Source organism: Electrona antarctica, assembly GCF_951216825.1.
Source record: "Electrona antarctica genome assembly, chromosome: 10".
NCBI classification, from domain to species: domain Eukaryota; kingdom Metazoa; phylum Chordata; class Actinopteri; order Myctophiformes; family Myctophidae; genus Electrona; species Electrona antarctica.
Genome location: NC_136791.1, coordinates 2,568,001 through 2,587,951, shown reverse-complemented (window position 1 = coordinate 2,587,951; position 19,951 = coordinate 2,568,001). Strand labels below are relative to the sequence as shown.

General features: G+C 42.6%; 1 protein-coding gene across 1 annotated transcript; it reads right to left on the bottom strand.

The window, feature by feature from the left end:
* Positions 1-50: 50 nt before the first annotated feature.
* LOC306931337 (calpain-2 catalytic subunit-like) lies at positions 51-18,953 on the bottom strand. The gene is made up of 21 exons (XM_079512689.1): positions 18,505-18,953; positions 18,233-18,302; positions 17,314-17,432; positions 16,767-16,900; positions 16,011-16,179; positions 15,100-15,183; positions 13,635-13,720; positions 13,312-13,386; positions 13,037-13,197; positions 11,858-12,027; positions 11,525-11,536; positions 11,104-11,312; positions 10,433-10,475; positions 10,029-10,094; positions 9,854-9,911; positions 9,631-9,695; positions 9,062-9,130; positions 8,871-8,949; positions 1,720-1,836; positions 387-445; positions 51-272 (listed from the first exon to the last, which is right to left on the bottom strand). Exons 1-21 carry the CDS (start codon positions 18,739-18,741, stop codon positions 249-251), a joined length of 2,106 nt encoding a protein of 701 aa, XP_079368815.1. The 5' UTR covers positions 18,742-18,953; the 3' UTR covers positions 51-248.
* Between the last annotated feature and the right edge of the window lie 998 nt (positions 18,954-19,951).

Sequence of the window (19,951 nt, the reverse complement as noted above, 5' to 3'; positions counted from 1 at the left end):
GGTTCGTTTGTTACATGATCAAAAATGAATGAATTTCAATGAATGGCAGATTGGCAGAGGTTCCAGTTCATCTTTATTTGGTTTATATAATATAGCACACAATGCAGCAGTCAATCTTACTTGAAGAAGAAAAACATGGACCAAGCATTTAATAGAATTGTGCAAATCAACTTTTCTCAGAAGGTTATAGGCCTGGATATATTGTAGACTGACACGCCACCTCCTTTTAGCTCTTTCTTTCTTGGGAATTAGTTGATCGCCAGGCACAGCCACTGTAAATGAGAACAAATCCATATTTAGTCTGAGAGAACTTGTCCAACAACAGCTCTATAGGAGCTGGATAGACTCGATTGACTTGCAAGATTATTATAATTTTTTATACACACCTGTGACATATCTAGTTCAATCTTCCCTGCGTGACTTTCGTCCAGAGTTTGGAACATTTCTGTATGAGTAAAGTAAAACATATCACTCACATTTAGATCAATTACCAAGATACGTTTATACTATTAGATGTAGCAGGCACGTGCATAGGGGGGGGGGGGGGGCTAGGGGGGCTTGAGCACCTGCCCTTTTGCTGAAAGTGCCCTTTCTCTCTAAAAAAAAAAAGGAAAAAAATGTGGTGATGTGGTGTGGGGGGCCAATACGAGCTTATGTGGGGGCCAATAAGGGCTTGGGGGCTTGGGGGGGGCAATAAGGGCTTGTGGGGGGGACAAATAAGGGCTTGTGGGGGGGGGAAACAAGGGCTTATTTGGGGGGCAAATAAGGGCTTGTGGGGGCAAATAAGGGCTTGTGTGGGGGGTAAATAAGGGCTTATGTGGGGGAAGGGGGGGGGCAAAAAAACTTATGTGGGGGGCCAATAAGGGCTTGTGTGGGGGGAAAATAAGGGATTATGTGTGGGGGCAAAAAAGGGCTTATGTGGCGGGCCAATAATGGCTTGTGTGGGGGGCAAATAAGGGCTTGTGTGGGGGCCAATAATGGCTTGTGTGGGGGCCAATAAGGGCTTGTGTGGGGACCAATAAGGGCTTGTGTGGGGGGCAATAAGGGCTTATGTGGGGGCCAATAAGGGCTTGTGTGGGGGACCAATAAGGGCTTGTGTGGGGGACCAATAAGGGCTTGTGTGGGTGGCAAATAAGGGCTTGTGTGGGGGCCAATAAGGGCTTATGTGGGGGCCAATAAGGGCTTGTGTGGGGGCCAATAAGGGCTTATGTGGGGGCCAATAAGGGCTTGTGTGGGGGGCCAATAAGGGCTTGTGTGGGGGACCAATAAGGGCTTGTGTGGGTGGCAAATAAGGGCTTGTGTGGGGGCCAATAAGGGCTTATGTGGGGGCCAATAAGGGCTTGTGTGGGGGGCCAATAAGGGCTTGTGTGGGGGCCAATAAGGGCTTATGTGGGGGCCAATAAGGGCTTGTGTGGGGGGCCAATAAGGGCTTGTGTGGGGGGCCAATAAGTGCGAACATTTGACAAGTAATGATAAATGCACTATCATAATGAATTATCTTTTAATCTGCCATCAGTCAGTTTTAGTTTCAGACTATGAGAACATATTGCTTATTTTACTGTCCAATGACATGAAATGGCACAAGGGAAGGACTCCACAAAAAGACCACCCCCAAAAATCACATGTGCCCTTTTCTGGAGTTTCAGCCCCTGCCCCCCCAGTGCTCTCTGCACGTCCCTGAGATGTAGCCTATGTGTGTTTGTTTTTGGTTGCACTTACTGAAGAGCATTTCCAGTTGGATGAGGCATCCCACAAAGCAGTCGAAATCAATCGCATAACGGGAGTCTGCATATCGATCAACGATCCCCTGCAGCACCGCACTATTGACCTGGAAACCTTATGGGAGGAAAACACAGCACTATTGACTTGGAAACCTTATGGGAGGAAAACACAGCACTATTGACCTGGAAACCTTATGGGAGGAAAACACAGCACTATTGACTTGGATACCTTATGGGAGGAAAACACAGCACTATTGACCTGGAAACCTTATGGGAGGAAAACACATCACTATTGACCTGGAAACCTTATGGGAGGAAAACACAGCACTATTGACCTGGAAACCTTATGGGAGGAAAACACAGCACTATTGACTTGGAAACCTTATGGGAGGAAAACACAGCACTATTGACCTGGAAACCTTATGGGAGGAAAACACAGCTCTATTGACTTGGATACCTTATGGGAGGAAAACACAGCACTATTGACTTGGAAACCTTATGGGAGGAAAACACAGCACTATTGACTTGGAAACCTTATGGGAGGAAAACACAGCACTATTGACCTGGAAACCTTATGGGAGGAAAACACAGCACTATTGACTTGGATACCTTATGGGAGGAAAACACAGCACTATTGACCTGGAAACCTTATGGGAGGAAAACACATCACTATTGACCTGGAAACCTTATGGGAGGAACACACAGTACTATTGACCTGGAAACCTTATGGGAGGAAAACACAGCACTATTGACTTGGAAACCTTATGGGAGGAAAACACAGCACTATTGACCTGGAAACCTTATGGGAGGAAAACACAGCACTATTGACCTGGAAACCTTATGGGAGGAAAACACATCACTATTGACCTGGAAACCTTATGGGAGGAAAACACAGCACTATTGACTTGGAAACCTTATGGGAGGAAAACACAGCACTATTGACCTGGAAACCTTATGGGAGGAAAACACAGCACTATTGACTTGGAAACCTTATGGGAGGAAAACACATCACTATTGACTTGGAAACCTTATGGGAGGAAAACACATCACTATTGACTTGGAAACCTTATGGGAGGAAAACACATCACTATTGACCTGGAAACCTTATGGGAGGAAAACACAGCACTATTGACTTGGAAACCTTATGGGAGGAAAACACAGCACTATTGACTTGGAAACCTTATGGGAGGAAAACACAGCACTATTGACCTGGAAACCTTATGGGAGGAAAACACAGCACTATTGACCTGGAAACCTTATGGGAGGAAAACACAGCACTATTGACTTGGAAACCTTATGGGAGGAAAACACAGCACTATTGACCTGGAAACCTTATGGGAGGAAAACACAGCACTATTGACTTGGAAACCTTATGGGAGGAAAACACAGCACTATTGACCTGGAAACCTTATGGGAGGAAAACACAGCACTATTGACTTGGAAACCTTATGGGAGGAAAACACATCACTATTGACCTGGAAACCTTATGGGAGGAAAACACAGCACTATTGACTTGGAAACCTTATGGGAGGAAAACACAGCACTATTGACCTGGAAACCTTATGGGAGGAAAACACAGCACTATTGACTTGGAAACCTTATGGGAGGAAACACAGCACTATTGACCTGGAAACCTTATGGGAGGAAAACACAGCACTATTGACCTGGAAACCTTATGGGAGGAAAACACATCACTATTGACTTGGAAACCTTATGGGAGGAAAACACATCACTATTGACTTGGAAACCTTATGGGAGGAAAACACAGCACTATTGACTTGGATACCTTATGGGAGGAAAACACAGCACTATTGACCTGGAAACCTTATGGGAGGAAAACACATCACTATTGACCTGGAAACCTTATGGGAGGAAAACACATCACTATTGACCTGGAAACCTTATGGGAGGAAAACACAGCACTATTGACCTGGAAACCTTATGGGAGGAAAACACATCACTATTGACCTGGAAACCTTATGGGAGGAAAACACAGCACTATTGACTTGGAAACCTTATGGGAGGAAAACACAGCACTATTGACCTGGAAACCTTATGGGAGGAAAACACAGCACTATTGACTTGGAAACCTTATGGGAGGAAAACACATCACTATTGACTTGGAAACCTTATGGGAGGAAAACACATCACTATTGACTTGGATACCTTATGGGAGGAAAACACAGCACTATTGACCTGGAAACCTTATGGGAGGAAAACACAGAACTATTGACTTGGAAACCTTATGGGAGGAAAACACAGCACTATTGACTTGGAAACCTTATGGGAGGAAAACACAGCACTATTGACTTGGAAACCTTATGGGAGGAAAACACAGCACTATTGACCTGGAAACCTTATGGGAGGAAAACACATCACTATTGACCTGGAAACCTTATGGGAGGAAAACACAGCACTATTGACTTGGAAACCTTATGGGAGGAAAACACAGCACTATTGACTTGGAAACCTTATGGGAGGAAAACACAGCACTATTGACTTGGAAACCTTATGGGAGGAAAACACAGCACTATTGACTTGGATACCTTATGGGAGGAAAACACAGCACTATTGACCTGGACACCTTATGGGAGGAAAACACAGCACTATTGACCTGGAAACCTTATGGGAGGAAAACACAGCACTATTGACTTGGAAACCTTATGGGAGGAAAACACAGCACTATTGACCTGGAAACCTTATGGGAGGAAAACACAGCACTATTGACCTGGAAACCTTATGGGAGGAAAACACAGCACTATTGACTTGGAAACCTTATGGGAGGAAAACACAGCACTATTGACTTGGAAACCTTATGGGAGGAAAACACAGCACTATTGACCTGGAAACCTTATGGGAGGAAAACACAGCACTATTGACTTGGAAACCTTATGGGAGGAAAACACAGCACTATTGACCTGGAAACCTTATGGGAGGAAAACACAGCACTATTGACTTGGAAACCTTATGGGAGGAAAACACAGCACTATTGACCTGGAAACCTTATGGGAGGAAAACACAGAACTATTGACCTGGAAACCTTATGGGAGGAAAACACAGCACTATTGACTTGGAAACCTTATGGGAGGAAAACACAGCACTATTGACCTGGAAACCTTATGGGAGGAAAACACAGCACTATTGACCTGGAAACCTTATGGGAGGAAAACACATCACTATTGACCTGGAAACCTTATGGGAGGAAAACACAGCACTATTGACTTGGAAACCTTATGGGAGGAAAACACAGCACTATTGACCTGGAAACCTTATGGGAGGAAAACACAGCACTATTGACCTGGAAACCTTATGGGAGGAAAACACATCACTATTGACTTGGAAACCTTATGGGAGGAAAACACATCACTATTGACTTGGAAACCTTATGGGAGGAAAACACAGCACTATTGACTTGGATACCTTATGGGAGGAAAACACAGCACTATTGACCTGGAAACCTTATGGGAGGAAAACACATCACTATTGACTTGGAAACCTTATGGGAGGAAAACACAGCACTATTGACTTGGATACCTTATGGGAGGAAAACACAGCACTATTGACCTGGAAACCTTATGGGAGGAAAACACAGCACTATTGACCTGGAAACCTTATGGGAGGAAAACACATCACTATTGACCTGGAAACCTTATGGGAGGAAAACACAGCACTATTGACTTGGAAACCTTATGTGAGGAAAACACAGCACTATTGACTTGGAAACCTTATGGGAGGAAAACACAGCACTATTGACTTGGAAACCTTATGGGAGGAAAACACAGCACTATTGACCTGGAAACCTTATGGGAGGAAAACACAGCACTATTGACTTGGAAACCTTATGGGAGGAAAACACAGCACTATTGACTTGGAAACCTTATGGGAGGAAAACACAGAACTATTGACCTGGAAACCTTATGGGAGGAAAACACAGCACTATTGACTTGGAAACCTTATGGGAGGAAAACACAGCACTATTGACTTGGAAACCATATGGGAGGAAAACACAGAACTATTGACCTGGAAACCTTATGGGAGGAAAACACAGCACTATTGACCTGGAAACCTTATGGGAGGAAAACACAGAACTATTGACTTGGAAACCTTATGGGAGGAAAACACAGCCCTATTGACCTGGAAACCTTATGGGAGGAAAACACAGCACTATTGACCTGGAAACCTTATGGGAGGAAAACACAGAACTATTGACCTGGAAACCTTATGGGAGGAAAACACAGCACTATTGACTTGGAAACCTTATGGGAGGAAAACACAGAACTATTGACTTGGAAACCTTATGGGAGGAAAACACAGAACTATTGACTTGGAAACCTTATGGGAGGAAAACACAGAACTATTGACTTGGAAACCTTATGGGAGGAAAACACAGAACTATTGACCTGGAAACCTTATGGGAGGAAAACACAGCACTATTGACTTGGAAACCTTATGGGAGGAAAACACAGCACTATTGACTTGGAAACCTTATGGGAGGAAAACACAGAACTATTGACTTGGAAACCTTATGGGAGGAAAACACAGCACTATTGACCTGGAAACCTTATGGGAGGAAAACACAGCACTATTGACTTGGAAACCTTATGGGAGGAAAACACAGCACTATTGACTTGGAAACCTTATGGGAGGAAAACACAGCACTATTGACCTGGAAACCTTATGGGAGGAAAACACAGCACTATTGACTTGGAAACCTTATGGGAGGAAAACACAGCACTATTGACTTGGAAACCTTATGGGAGGAAAACACAGCACTATTGACTTGGAAACCTTATGGGAGGAAAACACAGCACTATTGACTTGGAAACCTTATGGGAGGAAAACACAGCACTATTGACTTGGAAACCTTATGGGAGGAAAACACAGCACTATTGACTTGGAAACCTTATGGGAGGAAAACACAGCACTATTGACCTGGAAACCTTATGGGAGGAAAACACAGCACTATTGACTTGGAAACCTTATGGGAGGAAAACACAGCACTATTGACTTGGACACCTTATGGGAGGAAAACCCAAGACAGTGATTCTCAACATATTTAATTTCAAGGACCGTCCAACAGTTTGATATGCTTTATATGATTTATTTATTAATTTAATCTCTGGGACCCGGCCCAGTCACTTTAACACCCTTAGTAAACTATTAATTTAACTCTGAGAAATGGAACTATGGACCTTCAAGGGTTCTTAACTTCTTTTGGTTCCATAAAATGTACCCTTAGAATTTTGTTCCATTTGTTACAGACCTGTAAAAGTCCATTTGGTTCATTAATATCAATAATTTGGAACCCCAGGGAGACCCCATGTTGCAATACAGTCTATTAGCACAAGGCAGGTTTCAGAGACATGGTATTAATTACATTCAAAGCAGTCCAAAGGGTGATGTATGATGTAAATATGTAGGCTTTATGATAGACGGCCTCTCCCATGCTTGTTTGTGTTCAGAGAAATTGAATATGATCATTTGTGTACAACGGCAGCAGCTACTAGGGAGAAGTCCCCAAACTGGCTTATCCGGTCTGTATGCCTACTATATGTCCAGTCCACCCACAAGAACAACAGAGTCATAGCCTACCTAGTACCTACCTACTGCACATTCATGTCTTCTATACATGCTGCTGTGTGGCTTGATGTTTGGTTTCCATCATTTCTGTTACTCTGTTTCTATTTTTAGACCTCATGTTGTCCATAATAGGCCTACACTTGCCCAGACAGATTCCTGTACACGGTGGTTAAAATCTAACCATGTCAGGAGAGAAAAAAATAACCCATGCCTCATGGATCATAATACTGTTTTATCTCCTGGTAAAACAGTGGTATTTATCATTGAGGCAATAGAATTATTACCCTATACCACAGAGTCTGCCTGCCTGCCTGCCTGCCTGCCTGCCTGCCTGCCTGCCTGCCTGCCTGCCTGCCTGTTTTTGAGTGATGTAAACCACTCCTACAACTGGCTTTGTTAGTCTGTGCAGAAAAAAAAATCACACCCGTGTGAACTGAGTGGTGTAAGGTTTTATATAGCATGATCAGCTGTGGTCTGACGTAATGTCTGACGTAATGAAATAAGGTAAGGTATTATGTAGCCTGATCAGCTCTGATCTGACGTAATGAAATCACACCCGGATGTGATTTCACAACTGGCTTTTTCTGTGCAGAGAAAATGACCATGGTTGCTACAGTCATCCAGTTCACCCGGGTGTGATTTAATTACGTCAGAAATTATTTTGAACATAGCAACCATGCTCATTTTTTTCTGCACACAAAAGCCAGTTGTAGGAGTGGTTTACACCACTCAAAAATGAGCATGGTTGCTATGTTCACCCGGGTGTGATTTCATTACGTCAGACATGATTTCATTACGTCAGACAGGCTATATAAGACCTTACACCACTCACTTCACACGGGTGTGATTTTTTGTAAGATAACTTGTGAATGAATGGGGAGATGTTCATGGCATTTGGAGGGAGTAATCAGTCAGCTGCTTTGGGGTAAAAAAAAAAAAAAAGGTGAAGGTCACAATCACGGTCAAGGTCAAAATAGAGAATGGATGGGTGGATTTTCATGAAACCTACAGTAGCTGTTCTGAAGATATGATTACAATTTGGGTCAAAAGGGGTAAAGGTCACAATCGATAGAGACATACAGCAAGAGATGTTTGCACCTGTAGGTGCATTTGTTTTATTTATTTGTATTAAGCAATAGCCATTGCAAAGTTAATAGAATTACCTTTTAATAAAATACAAGGTCATCATTATGTTAGCTGATTCATGAATACTGTTTACCATAATAGTATTTAGTCTTCCCTTAGCATTGTAAGTTTTGTATAATGCATCATTAATATTGGTTTTCTACGTATATATGGGATTGGTGTAGCTTAAACTATAACCACATAAGCCCTATACTTAGTCATACCAGAAATAGATAAAGTAGCCCATCTACTAGTCCACAACAAACTTGTAAATCTGCTATACTCACTACTTTTAAAACATTATAAATTAAAAAATATGAATTCCTTAATTTCTTAGAATTGTTTTGTTGAAAATTGCCTACAATGACATGTGAATAATATGGACACCACACCAGGGACAATGTAGTTGAATGACTGATATAACATCATTAGTGATATTTTTACCTGCTTTTGTCAGTGCACCTCTCATTTCATGGGAACTCATGGTTCCAGATTTGTCGGAGTCATGACCCTTAAAGATTTCCTGAAATGACAAACACCCAGGTGTATAATGATGTATCCTAGACAAGTGACAAAGGTGCATGAAACTAACCGTCATTTTCATCAGAAATGACATAAAATAGAACATAGCCTACCAGGTATTTTTGGATTTTCATCCAAAGCTTGTGGAATTCTATCAGTCCCAGTTTAGCACTGCCATCAGTCTTAGAGCATGTTAAGTTTAATAACATTTACTTTTTCTACGTCTGTTTAATAGGTGTTTTGATGCCGTGTATTATACATATTGTTTGTCATAACATTTTATGTTATCTAAAGGCTAAACAAAATTAAATTCTTAAAAGTCCCACCCTTTTAAAACTCGGGATAAATTCTGTACATCGATTTACTGTTCCATGACTATTCTCAAATATTATTAGATCTAAGCACATTTGGTTGCAAGTCTTGCTAAATGATGATTTGGTTTGTCATGGTTTGGTTTGACCTGAGATCAGATTCTAAAAATGTCTTCTACATCCTGACAGTTTTCTGAAAAAGCTATGTTTCTATGTCAGTCGATTTAAAAAAAATAGCAGACCTACAAGCTCGTAGCGCGCCACTCGGTGGCGCTCTATGAGCTTGTAGATCTGCTATTTTTCAATAGCTAAAGCATAACATAATGCTAACACCAAAAGGGGTTCCCGCCCAGAATGGGTTAAAAAGATACATCCAGTAGGTTCACGATGTGACGACCTGTCTCCAGGCTGAAGCCATCCGTTTTGATATCAGTCCCTGAGAGGGGGACACAGTGAGGGGGACACAGTGAGGGGGACACAGTGAGGGGGACACAGTGAGGGGGACACAGTTGTGGGGACAGTGTCATACTCATTCCCCAGTTGATGAATAGTAAAGACTATGGCATACATTATAACACTGTATACTCCACTTACTCTTAGAGACAATTTGATTCAAAACTTGAACCAGTTCAAAGACAGATACTTCTGAATCCTGCATGGGAAAAAATGTGTTATTATTGTACAACTGTTGCTCCACGTTCAGGGTGAACCATGTTTTATTAAATTCCTTTATTGTCAGTTCATGCTTACGTTCCTCTGCAAAACTTACATTGCCAGCGACCTGCTTGAAGAGGACCTTGAATCGTGGATCAACATCACTCTCAGATATTTCTGCCTGGATTTCAAATGTAATGTAATAAGTTTCACTTAAATAAAAGTATATATATTGGGGCATTTCATATTCACCAAAATACTAGATCTAATTGAATGTATGGATCTAATAGTTGTTAATACAACATTGGATCCATACATTCTGGTCGAGTTACACAATTATTACAATACTTTGTAATAACGTTCACATTCAAGGAAAATGGGAAACCAAGGATTAAACATTAACAAGACAGACCTAAGATCTAAAAGTGTACAGTTAATACAGTATATAAAGGAATATTATTATTATTATTATTATTATTACATTTATTAAAATAAATAATTAAAATAATTAAATCCTACCTCCTCCTCCTCTATTTTAGCATCGACGTCGTCCTCCATTGGACTGAAAAGGAAAATGGACTGTTTAGGATCATTATGTTGGAAAGTCTTCCATGTGACATTGCCGTTACAGGAACCCTGGGTGTATGGAATATTAGATTTGATCTAGGAAGCTGATTATGACACTTGCTCTTTAGGGTTAGGGTTCTAAATGCCTCGAAAGTGGGCTAAACATTAGTTTTGCAAGCAGAGATCTGCTGACTGCTGTACAGTCAACAGTGTGAGATCACACCTTCGTTTCTCCCAGACCAACACTACACAGACCAGACTGAATGTTTTTGGCCACTAGATGGCGGTATTCACTAGATGGTAAGTATGTTTCATCACATCTTGAAGCCTACTTGCAGCTTTGGTTATAGAGATTCAGGCCTGACCTCAACATTTAAAAAAAATCTTCTAAATCCTCCAGTTTTCTGAAATAAATATTTTCACGATTTTTCAAAAATAGCAGACCTACAAGCTCATAGCGTGCCACTCGGTGGCGCGCTATGAGCTTGTAGATCTGCTATTTTTCAATAGCTAAATTATAACATAATGTTAAAAACACCAAAAGGGGTTCCCGCCCAAAATGGGTTATGAATAACAGTTTTGCCCTTTGACAGCAAAACGTGTAATGGAGAAACAGCTCTTACCTGGTGGCAGCCTGCTTTTCTGTGAATACCCTGAGAACGAAGGTGCCTTTCCTGTGAGGCTTGAAGGTTGAAGGGATAATGACATATTCTCCCGGGGGCAGTTTGTGGCGGTCGCACACCTCACGCATGTTGACAAAGGTGCTCATAGCCACGAATCTCCGCCTCAGCAGGACATCTGGGCCCAGGTGGATGTTGCTCCGACCTCTGTACTGAAGAGTGAAATAAGTGAGCAACGTACGACATGCAGGATGGAAGGAAAGATCTTAATAACAATGGTCTAAAATGCACCAAATTGCATTAATAATAAATCATAAGTTCAACAACATGAGGTAATGGTGGTTGTTTTGCATTTAGAATGTGAATGGATAAGCAAATTCAGCAGCGCTGCCCTGCCATGCAAAACAGGCGATAGGCTACAAACCTCTTCTGGAACCTATACAGGAAAGAAAGACAGAAACATATATTAGGGATTTTTATTCAAGGTGCAATTGGATCTTGTTAAAATGTTCTTGTTAACCCATTTTGGGCGGGAACCCCTTTAAAATAGCAGATCTGCAAGCTCGTAGCTCGAGCTTGTAGGTCTGCTATTTTTGAAAAATCGAAGAGCGACTGACATAGAAACATAGCTTTTTCAGAAAACTGTCATTTTCAAACAGACATTTTTAGAATCTGATCTCAGGTCAAATGCTGTAGTGTAAGAACCTCATAGATGGTAAAGAATCTGATCTCAGGTCAGATGCTGTAGTGTAAGAACCTCATAGATGGTAAAGCCAATGGTTTCGAGGTCACGGCCGAGCCTCTTGTTCCGTCGGCCGTCTTTCTGCATCAGACCCACCAGAATCGTACAGCCGTCCTCCCCGTCCAGAGGGTCATCGTCCACGTCCTGCAGACGCACCACAAACTGTGGGTTGGAGGCGAACGTGACTGGAACACACAAGGAAGATTTACAATTTAGGCATTTAGCAGACGCTCTTAATCCAGAGCGATTTACATTAAGCAAGAACAAAAAGCAAGGGAATACATCACATATGTCAAATGCATTTATCGCGAAACATGCGTAAGCTAAGAACGTAACTAGAACATATCTATATAATGACACTATACATATAAACTATAACTAGAACATATCTATATAATGACACTATACATATAAACTATACATATATGCTATACTATGCTGTACATATATACTATGAAGTGCTATGACTACATACAATGCACTTATTGTGCTGTCTACATGACATGCTATAAGTCTGTTTCAAATGCTATATAAGTCTAAGAAGTGCTGTCTAAGGGGGTAGGATAAGTGCTATGGGCTATGATGGAGTCTGAAAAGGTGGGTTTTCAGACTACGGCGGAAGATCGGGAGTGATGCTGCAGTTCTGACTGCAACGGGGAGTGCATTCCACAGTTTTGGGGCCAGAAGGGAGAAGAGTTTGGGACGTGTGGAGCGTTGTCCCGGCGTTTATAAACCCTCAATATAAATAGACCATAACTGAAGCTGCCAGGCTGGACTTGGCCTGCATTATAAGCCATAGAATAGACACAGCAAGAATCATCTGTTACTTTATCCACATGAAGTGTCCCTATATTATGGGAATGCCATAATAGGTGAAACTTTCAGTGAAAATAGGCCAACTTTCAGTGAAATTATATGTGAGCTTGTAGATCCGCTATTTTTGTTATTTGACATACAACCAAATATATAGGGTTTAACCACCTACAACCTTCACCCCTTGGGGCAAACATTCAGCAAAAATAGCCGATTAGAACACAATGTTTGAGTTAAGAGATTTGCTACAGGGCCTATTAGATCCATGAGGGACACTGGTCAACAAAGTCTATTGCTACACATTAACTGCGTAAACATTGATAATGTACAGTAGCCGTGTGGCGACAAAGTAAAGAATAGCCTAATGACTTCGGTACCGACCTTGATGATTGAGGCAACCTCCAGCAGTCGAGCCGACCCTCCAGGTTCCATCAAACTCATAGTTGTTCCAGTGTCCCACCTCATCACTCATCAGTGCATCTGGGGTCAAGTTACAGATCTCAACTTTAGAGAACTGCTTGAGGAAGTCTTGATATGACATCCTTATAGGAGAGGGGCGAGAAACAAGGTCGTTTAACAATTGGGATTCTCTCGCCATAACTGACACTAGAGAACGTTGTGTTGCACCTCGAGTGTCACAATGGCCTTGGATTTACCAAAACTCTCCATCCTCAGAGACGTGATTCAGCTTGGGTTTCTCATCGTCGGAGACATTGTTCCATTCGCTGGACCTAATTGTGATGAACAGCAACACAACAACAATTGTGATGAACAGCAACACAACAACAATTGTGATGAACAGCAACACAACAACAATTGTGATGAACAGCAACACAACAACAATTGTGATGAACAGCAACACAACAACAATTGTGATGAACAGCAACACAACAACAATTGTGACGCTTCAGTTGGGAACTCAACCAAACAGCTAGCTGCTGTTGATCTATGAATTGTGTTGATTATGACATGAACTGACCCATCACTCCATGGCCCGTTCCACTCCACCTGGCCCCAAGGGTTCCTGATGCGGACCAACTGAACTGGGTTGCCATATACATGGACCTGGGAGAGAGTACAGCAATGTGCAACGTGTTTTATTTATTGCAGAATCAGAAGATTCATAGGGTGCAGTGGCGTGCACAGACATTTAGAGGGGCAGGTGCTCAAGTTATGTTATGTTATGCTTTAGCTATTGAAAAATAGCAGATCTACAAGCTCATAGCGCACCACCGAGTGGCGCGCTACGAGCTTGTAGGTCTGCTATTTTTGAAAAACCAAAAGGGCACATTGCCAAAAGGGCAGGGGGTGCTCTAGCACCCCCTAGTGTCTATCTGTGCACGCCACTGATAGGGTGCCCCTTTATATATATATTGCACAATACCCTGTCTCATGCAGGACTGTTTACCTCTTGTGCACCGGTGACGGAGTACGCATGTCCTTACCTCTTGTGCACCGGTGACGGAGTACGCATGTCCTTACCTCTTGTGCACCGGTGACGGAGTACGCATGTCCTTACCTCTTGTGCACCGGTGACGGAGTACGCATGTCCTTACCTCTTGTGCACCGGTGACGGAGTACGCATGTCCTTACCTCTTGTGCACCGGTGACGGAGTACGCATGTCCTTACCTCTTGTGCACCGGTGACGGAGTACGCATGTCCTTACCTCTTGTGCACCGGTGACGGAGTACGCATGTCCTTACCTCTTGTGCACCGGTGACGGAGTACGCATGTCCTTACCTCTTGTGCACCGGTGACGGAGTACGCATGTCCTTACCTCTTGTGCACCGGTGACGGAGTACGCATGTCCTTACCTCTTGTGCACCGGTGACGGAGTACGCATGTCCTTACCTCTTGTGCACCGGTGACGGAGTACGCATGTCCTTACCTCTTGTGCACCGGTGACGGAGTACGCATGTCCTTACCTCTTGTGCACCGGTGACGGAGTACGCATGTCCTTACCTCTTGTGCACCGGTGACGGAGTACGCATGTCCTTACCTCTTGTGCACCGGTGACGGAGTACGCATGTCCTTACCTCTTGTGCACCGGTGACGGAGTACGCATGTCCTTACCTCTTGTGCACCGGTGACGGAGTACGCATGTCCTTACCTCTTGAGCACCGGTGACGGAGTACGCATGTCCTTACCTCTTGTGCAGCGGTGACGGAGTACGCATGTCCTTACCTCTTGTGCACCGGTGACGGAGTACGCATGTCCTTACCTCTTGTGCACCGGTGACGGAGTACGCATGTCCTTACCTCTTGTGCACCGGTGACGGAGTACGCATGTCCTTACCTCTTGTGCACCGGTGACGGAGTACGCATGTCCTTACCTCTTGTGCACCGGTGACGGAGTACGCATGTCCTTACCTCTTGTGCACCGGTGACGGAGTACGCATGTCCTTACCTCTTGTGCACCGGTGACGGAGTACGCATGTCCTTACCTCTTGTGCACCGGTGACGGAGTACGCATGTCCTTTGACAAGTTTACGAGATGTAACAGCCTCTGTCTCATTGGAACTGGTGATCTGAGAAAGAAAAGTGATGCAACAGAAAATCAGTGGCGTGCACAGATAGACACTAGGGGGTGCTAGAGCACCCCCTGCCCTTTTGGCAATGTGCCCTTTTGAAAAAAAGAAGAAACGTTTTTTTTTTCGTTTTTTCCCCCAAAAATAGCAGACCTACAAGCTCATAGCGCGCCACCGAGTGGCGCGCTATGAGCTTGTAGATCTGCTATTTTTCAATAGCTAAAGCATAACATAATGCTAACACCAAAAGGGGTTCCCGCCCAAAATGGATTAAGGCAACCGGCCGGTTCCACGCGCTGCACAAGGTGCCCTTTTTTAACTTGAGCACCTGCCCCTCTAAATGTCTGTGCACGCCACTGCAGAAAATGTAAGCCTAGCTGAAATTGCAGTAGCCTGTGTCCTGCTGTGCTCTCAGAGAAGGAAAACAGAGTAGATCTGATCCCACAGGGAAACTGGAGCACACAATTGATTTATACCTTTTATGAGGTGTATTAGACTACTGTGTGCTTCAGTTAAAAAATAGTCGACAAACAATTAAGGTGGAAAAGCGGCACTCCAAATAAACGTGCAAGACAGGACTCAGTTTATAATTTTTAATCTGACGCATTTCTGCACAAGCCAGGCCTTCATCAGAGCTAGTTGATTGGATGGATTATTTTTAACTATGTTTTGTTAGCTGAGCACCCACGGCCAAGGAAGGCACACAGAAGTGTGCTTCAGTTTCCTTTTTGGGATCCAGATCAAAATTGGAAACCTATTTGGTGATTTAAGAACCAAATGAACAATCAGCATCAAACAATTACAACAAGTAGAAAACCTAAACCTACGTCTATGGAGCAGCCCAGGAGCGAGCCCTGGCCCAGCGCCCTCTTGATGATCTTGAAGAGGTTTTCTGGAGCCTTGGACAACTGGTACGTTTCAGCTATCCCGCCTGTGAAGTCCTCAAAACCCTCCATGGTGGAGCCACCTATGAGAGCCTCGTAGCTCCCAATCACCCTGTCAGACAGACCAACAGACATGAAGAATCAATCACCCTGTCAGACAGACCAACAGACAATCACCCTGTCAGACAGACCAACAGACATGAAGAATCAATCACCCTGTCAGACAGACCAACAGACATGAAGAATCAATCACCCTGTCAGACAGACCAACAGACATGAAGAATCAATCACCCTGTCAGACAGACCAACAGACAGCAGAAGAATCAATCACCCTGTCAGACAGACCAACAGACATGAAGAATCAATCACCCTGTCAGACAGACCAACAGACATGAAGAATCAATCACCCTGTCAGACAGACCAACAGACAATCACCCTGTCAGACAGACCAACAGACAACAGACCAACAGACAGTAGAAGAATCAATCACCCTGTCAGACAGACCAACAGACAGTAGAAGAATCAATCACCCTGTCAGACAGACCAACAGACATGAAGAATCAATCACCCTGTCAGACAGACCAACAGACAGTAGAAGAATCAGAAATATTCTCTTTTTTATTTTTCTTCTTTTGTTTTAATGCAGTGGATGAATTTGATGCAGAAATACATTTCATAAAGAGTAAAAAAGATTCAAACTTTGCATAGGCCTTCTCCAGAAGTGCACTCCAGAACTCCGAGCCCTCAGCAGATTGAACAAACAGCAGTTTCCCATCTCTGGAGGGCAATCGGTCATCAACCACCACGTCCACCCAGTCACCATACTGCCAGAACTGAGGATAGATATTGATTGATTGATTGATTGATTGATTGATTGATTGATTGATTGATTGATTGATTGATTGATTGATTGAAATATGTATTAACAGTTTGCAGAATTACAGTACATTTCAAGCACAAACTCAATACAAAGACTGTTAACTGTGAGTGGACGACCCAATTAAGCATTACACTTGTTTACAAGAGGGTCCACCATGTTCAATTCATCAAAACATTTAGAGACGTACAGATAGACACTTCTATATAGTCAAAGAACAGAACAAGAATTCATCATAAGATATTGATAAGATAAGATATTGTTTGACTATGTGATCATTTCCTGGATGTTGTAAATGGTAACAGTATACGTACTATAAAAACATAGCATTTTGGTTTAGTGGTGAGATTAGTACAGGATTTGTTCAACCTGGAAGTGAAATATCCCAGCATAGCCATCAGTGAAGCTCTGTCCTGGAGGAACCACTCGGGCTAGGATCCGCTGGTCTAGAGTCAGTGAGGCGATGGCAGCCAGAAGCCAGCAGTCACCTGGGAGGTACATGATTGCAAGTCAAATAAAGACATTGTGAAACTTTTAGTTTGCACAGTACTTCACAATATAACCAGTAAAGTACTAAGAGCCCCATTGTTACAAATAAAATGTTGTAGGATGCACAGACTTTTTCTTTTTACTATTTTGAATCTTCCTTCTATTCTTTTTGTAATGACACAAAACATTAACAAACTAAGCAAAAATCTAATCATCATACTATAATCATACTATATCATCATCATCATCATCATACTATATCATCATCATACTATAATCATACTATATCATACTATATCATCATCATACTATAATCATACTATATCATCATCATCATCATCATACTATATCATCATCATACTATAATCATACTATAATCATCATACTATAATTCTGACATTCTGACATCTGACATCTACTATAATTCTGACAATGTCTGAATGTCTGAATGTGTGTGTGTCTGTCAGAAACACACAACAACAACAGTTATTTTTAAGCCAGAAAAAACAAGAAACACTGCAGGTGCTCACATTGAGATAAAAAGATGACTATAGTAAAAAATAAATTAAAAGGTGTTCATACGGATCAAATGGGATCAAGACAACAGACAATCCGGGCACTCAGGAGTAAAAAAGAGGACAGCCTTTATTTAATTAAAAGGCATTTGCCAACATGTTTCGACCATGAGAGGTTTTCATCAGGGCGATGTTCTTTGCCCCATTACAACTGAACAAAATATTTCCTCCCCCACTTCAGAAGTACTACCTTGTGAAATAAGAGAAAAACATGTTTTACTTACCCAGTGCACCTTGGCAAATATCTGTTCTGGTGGCCCCATCATCAATGAACTTTGGGTTGGAACACAATTCCTACAAAGTACAGAAAAGAGAAGAAACATAAAATCTACTTGGATGTGATATTGCATGACTCTTCCCACCTCTGTCAATGCTGTCTGAACCATATCTCCTTTATTCCTGGATCTTACAAACCCATAAAATAATGAATGATACCGTTAAAGTATCACTGTCTTTTGAGTGGCTTGGCTCTCATTGCTTATTATACTGTACTTACCGAAGGTCTTTTCCAAACCACACCCCTCGTCTTGGAAGAATACGGTCCAAGCTCATTGTAACCCAGGGATCTGCTACTAGCTGGGAACCGATCATCCTCAAACGGCCGTCCCGTCTCCAGGCATCGCTGGCGCAGAGTCTGGTAGTCCTGTTGGCCGAACTTTAACGCCTGCTTATTGGATCCGACGCCCTGAGCCTTCTGCTTCTGATGGGCCAGCCGCCCTGCGGTGGAGGTCATCTTCTGACCCTAAGAGCCACTGAAATGTAATGTGTTTAATGTATGTAGTTATTGGACTACAGAGTTCCCTGTTTGCGACCTGAGTTCTGCTATTGTGTGTTGCTCTGCCCTCGATCCTTGCTCACTGATGGTTGAACAGCAAGCCTGTCTTCTTCAGTCCTTTGTTTGTCTCCAGTGATTCTCGTGCTCCCTTTTTAGCCAGCTCAGGTGACAGGAGAGGGGGATGGGTGTGTAGACAGGGTGGGGTGTCTGGTGGACAGGTGAAGCAAGCTGTAACCCTAAGCAAATCTACCATTGATGACCCTGACCACAGCAGGATTACAAACAAGACCACGCCTAAAAGCAAAAGACCTGAGGCTCCTGTTTCACTGAGTGCGCAAATGTTTGGTTTCCCTTGATGTTTTTAAGAGCGAGTTGAAAACTTATTTTTTCAACTTGTTTAGATTTATCTTGTGTTCATATTCAATTGTTCTGATTCAATTTTTCCATCTCTTACCATATTTTCTTTTTGTATTGCTATTTTTATTTGCTAATTTGTATATATTTTGTCTTGTATTGACCTGCTTTTTTTGTTTTTCGGCATTCCGCTGCTTGTTATTTTTTTATGTGAAGCACTTTGGGTTGCATTTTATGTATGAAAGGTGCTATATAAATAAAGTTTATTATTATTATTATGAGGGGCAGAACACCACCAGCAATCAGCAATCAAACACAAATGTTTGATCAAACCATGTGACTCCCATTGGAAAAGCATTGTGGTGGCCCAAAAAAACAACCAAACATTGCTTGATTGCTGTTTGGTACGTGTGAATGAGGCCTCAGAGTTGTGAAAGGGGAGGGGATCATGAAGCAACTGTTTGCAGACTTAAGCACGAATATGGTTAATCAAGATATTGCAAAAACAACACTTGTTCCCTGCAGGCTATGCGCTTCAGAGCATCCTAGATTAACAGACACATGCAGTAGTCCTCCATAGTTTATATCCAGTGATGTTGGTGTTGTGTAAAACACGTAGGCAAGAGCCCATGGCCACATTCATTCTGAATGTCAAACATAAGCTAGTCAGGTGTGTCTCCTACATACTGTTATAGCTGTAAAGCTCTCTCATTAGTTAATAACTAGTCAGGTGTGTCTCCTACATACTGTTATAGCTGTAAAGCGCTCTCATTAGTTAATAACTAGTCAGGTGTATCTCCTACATACTGTTATA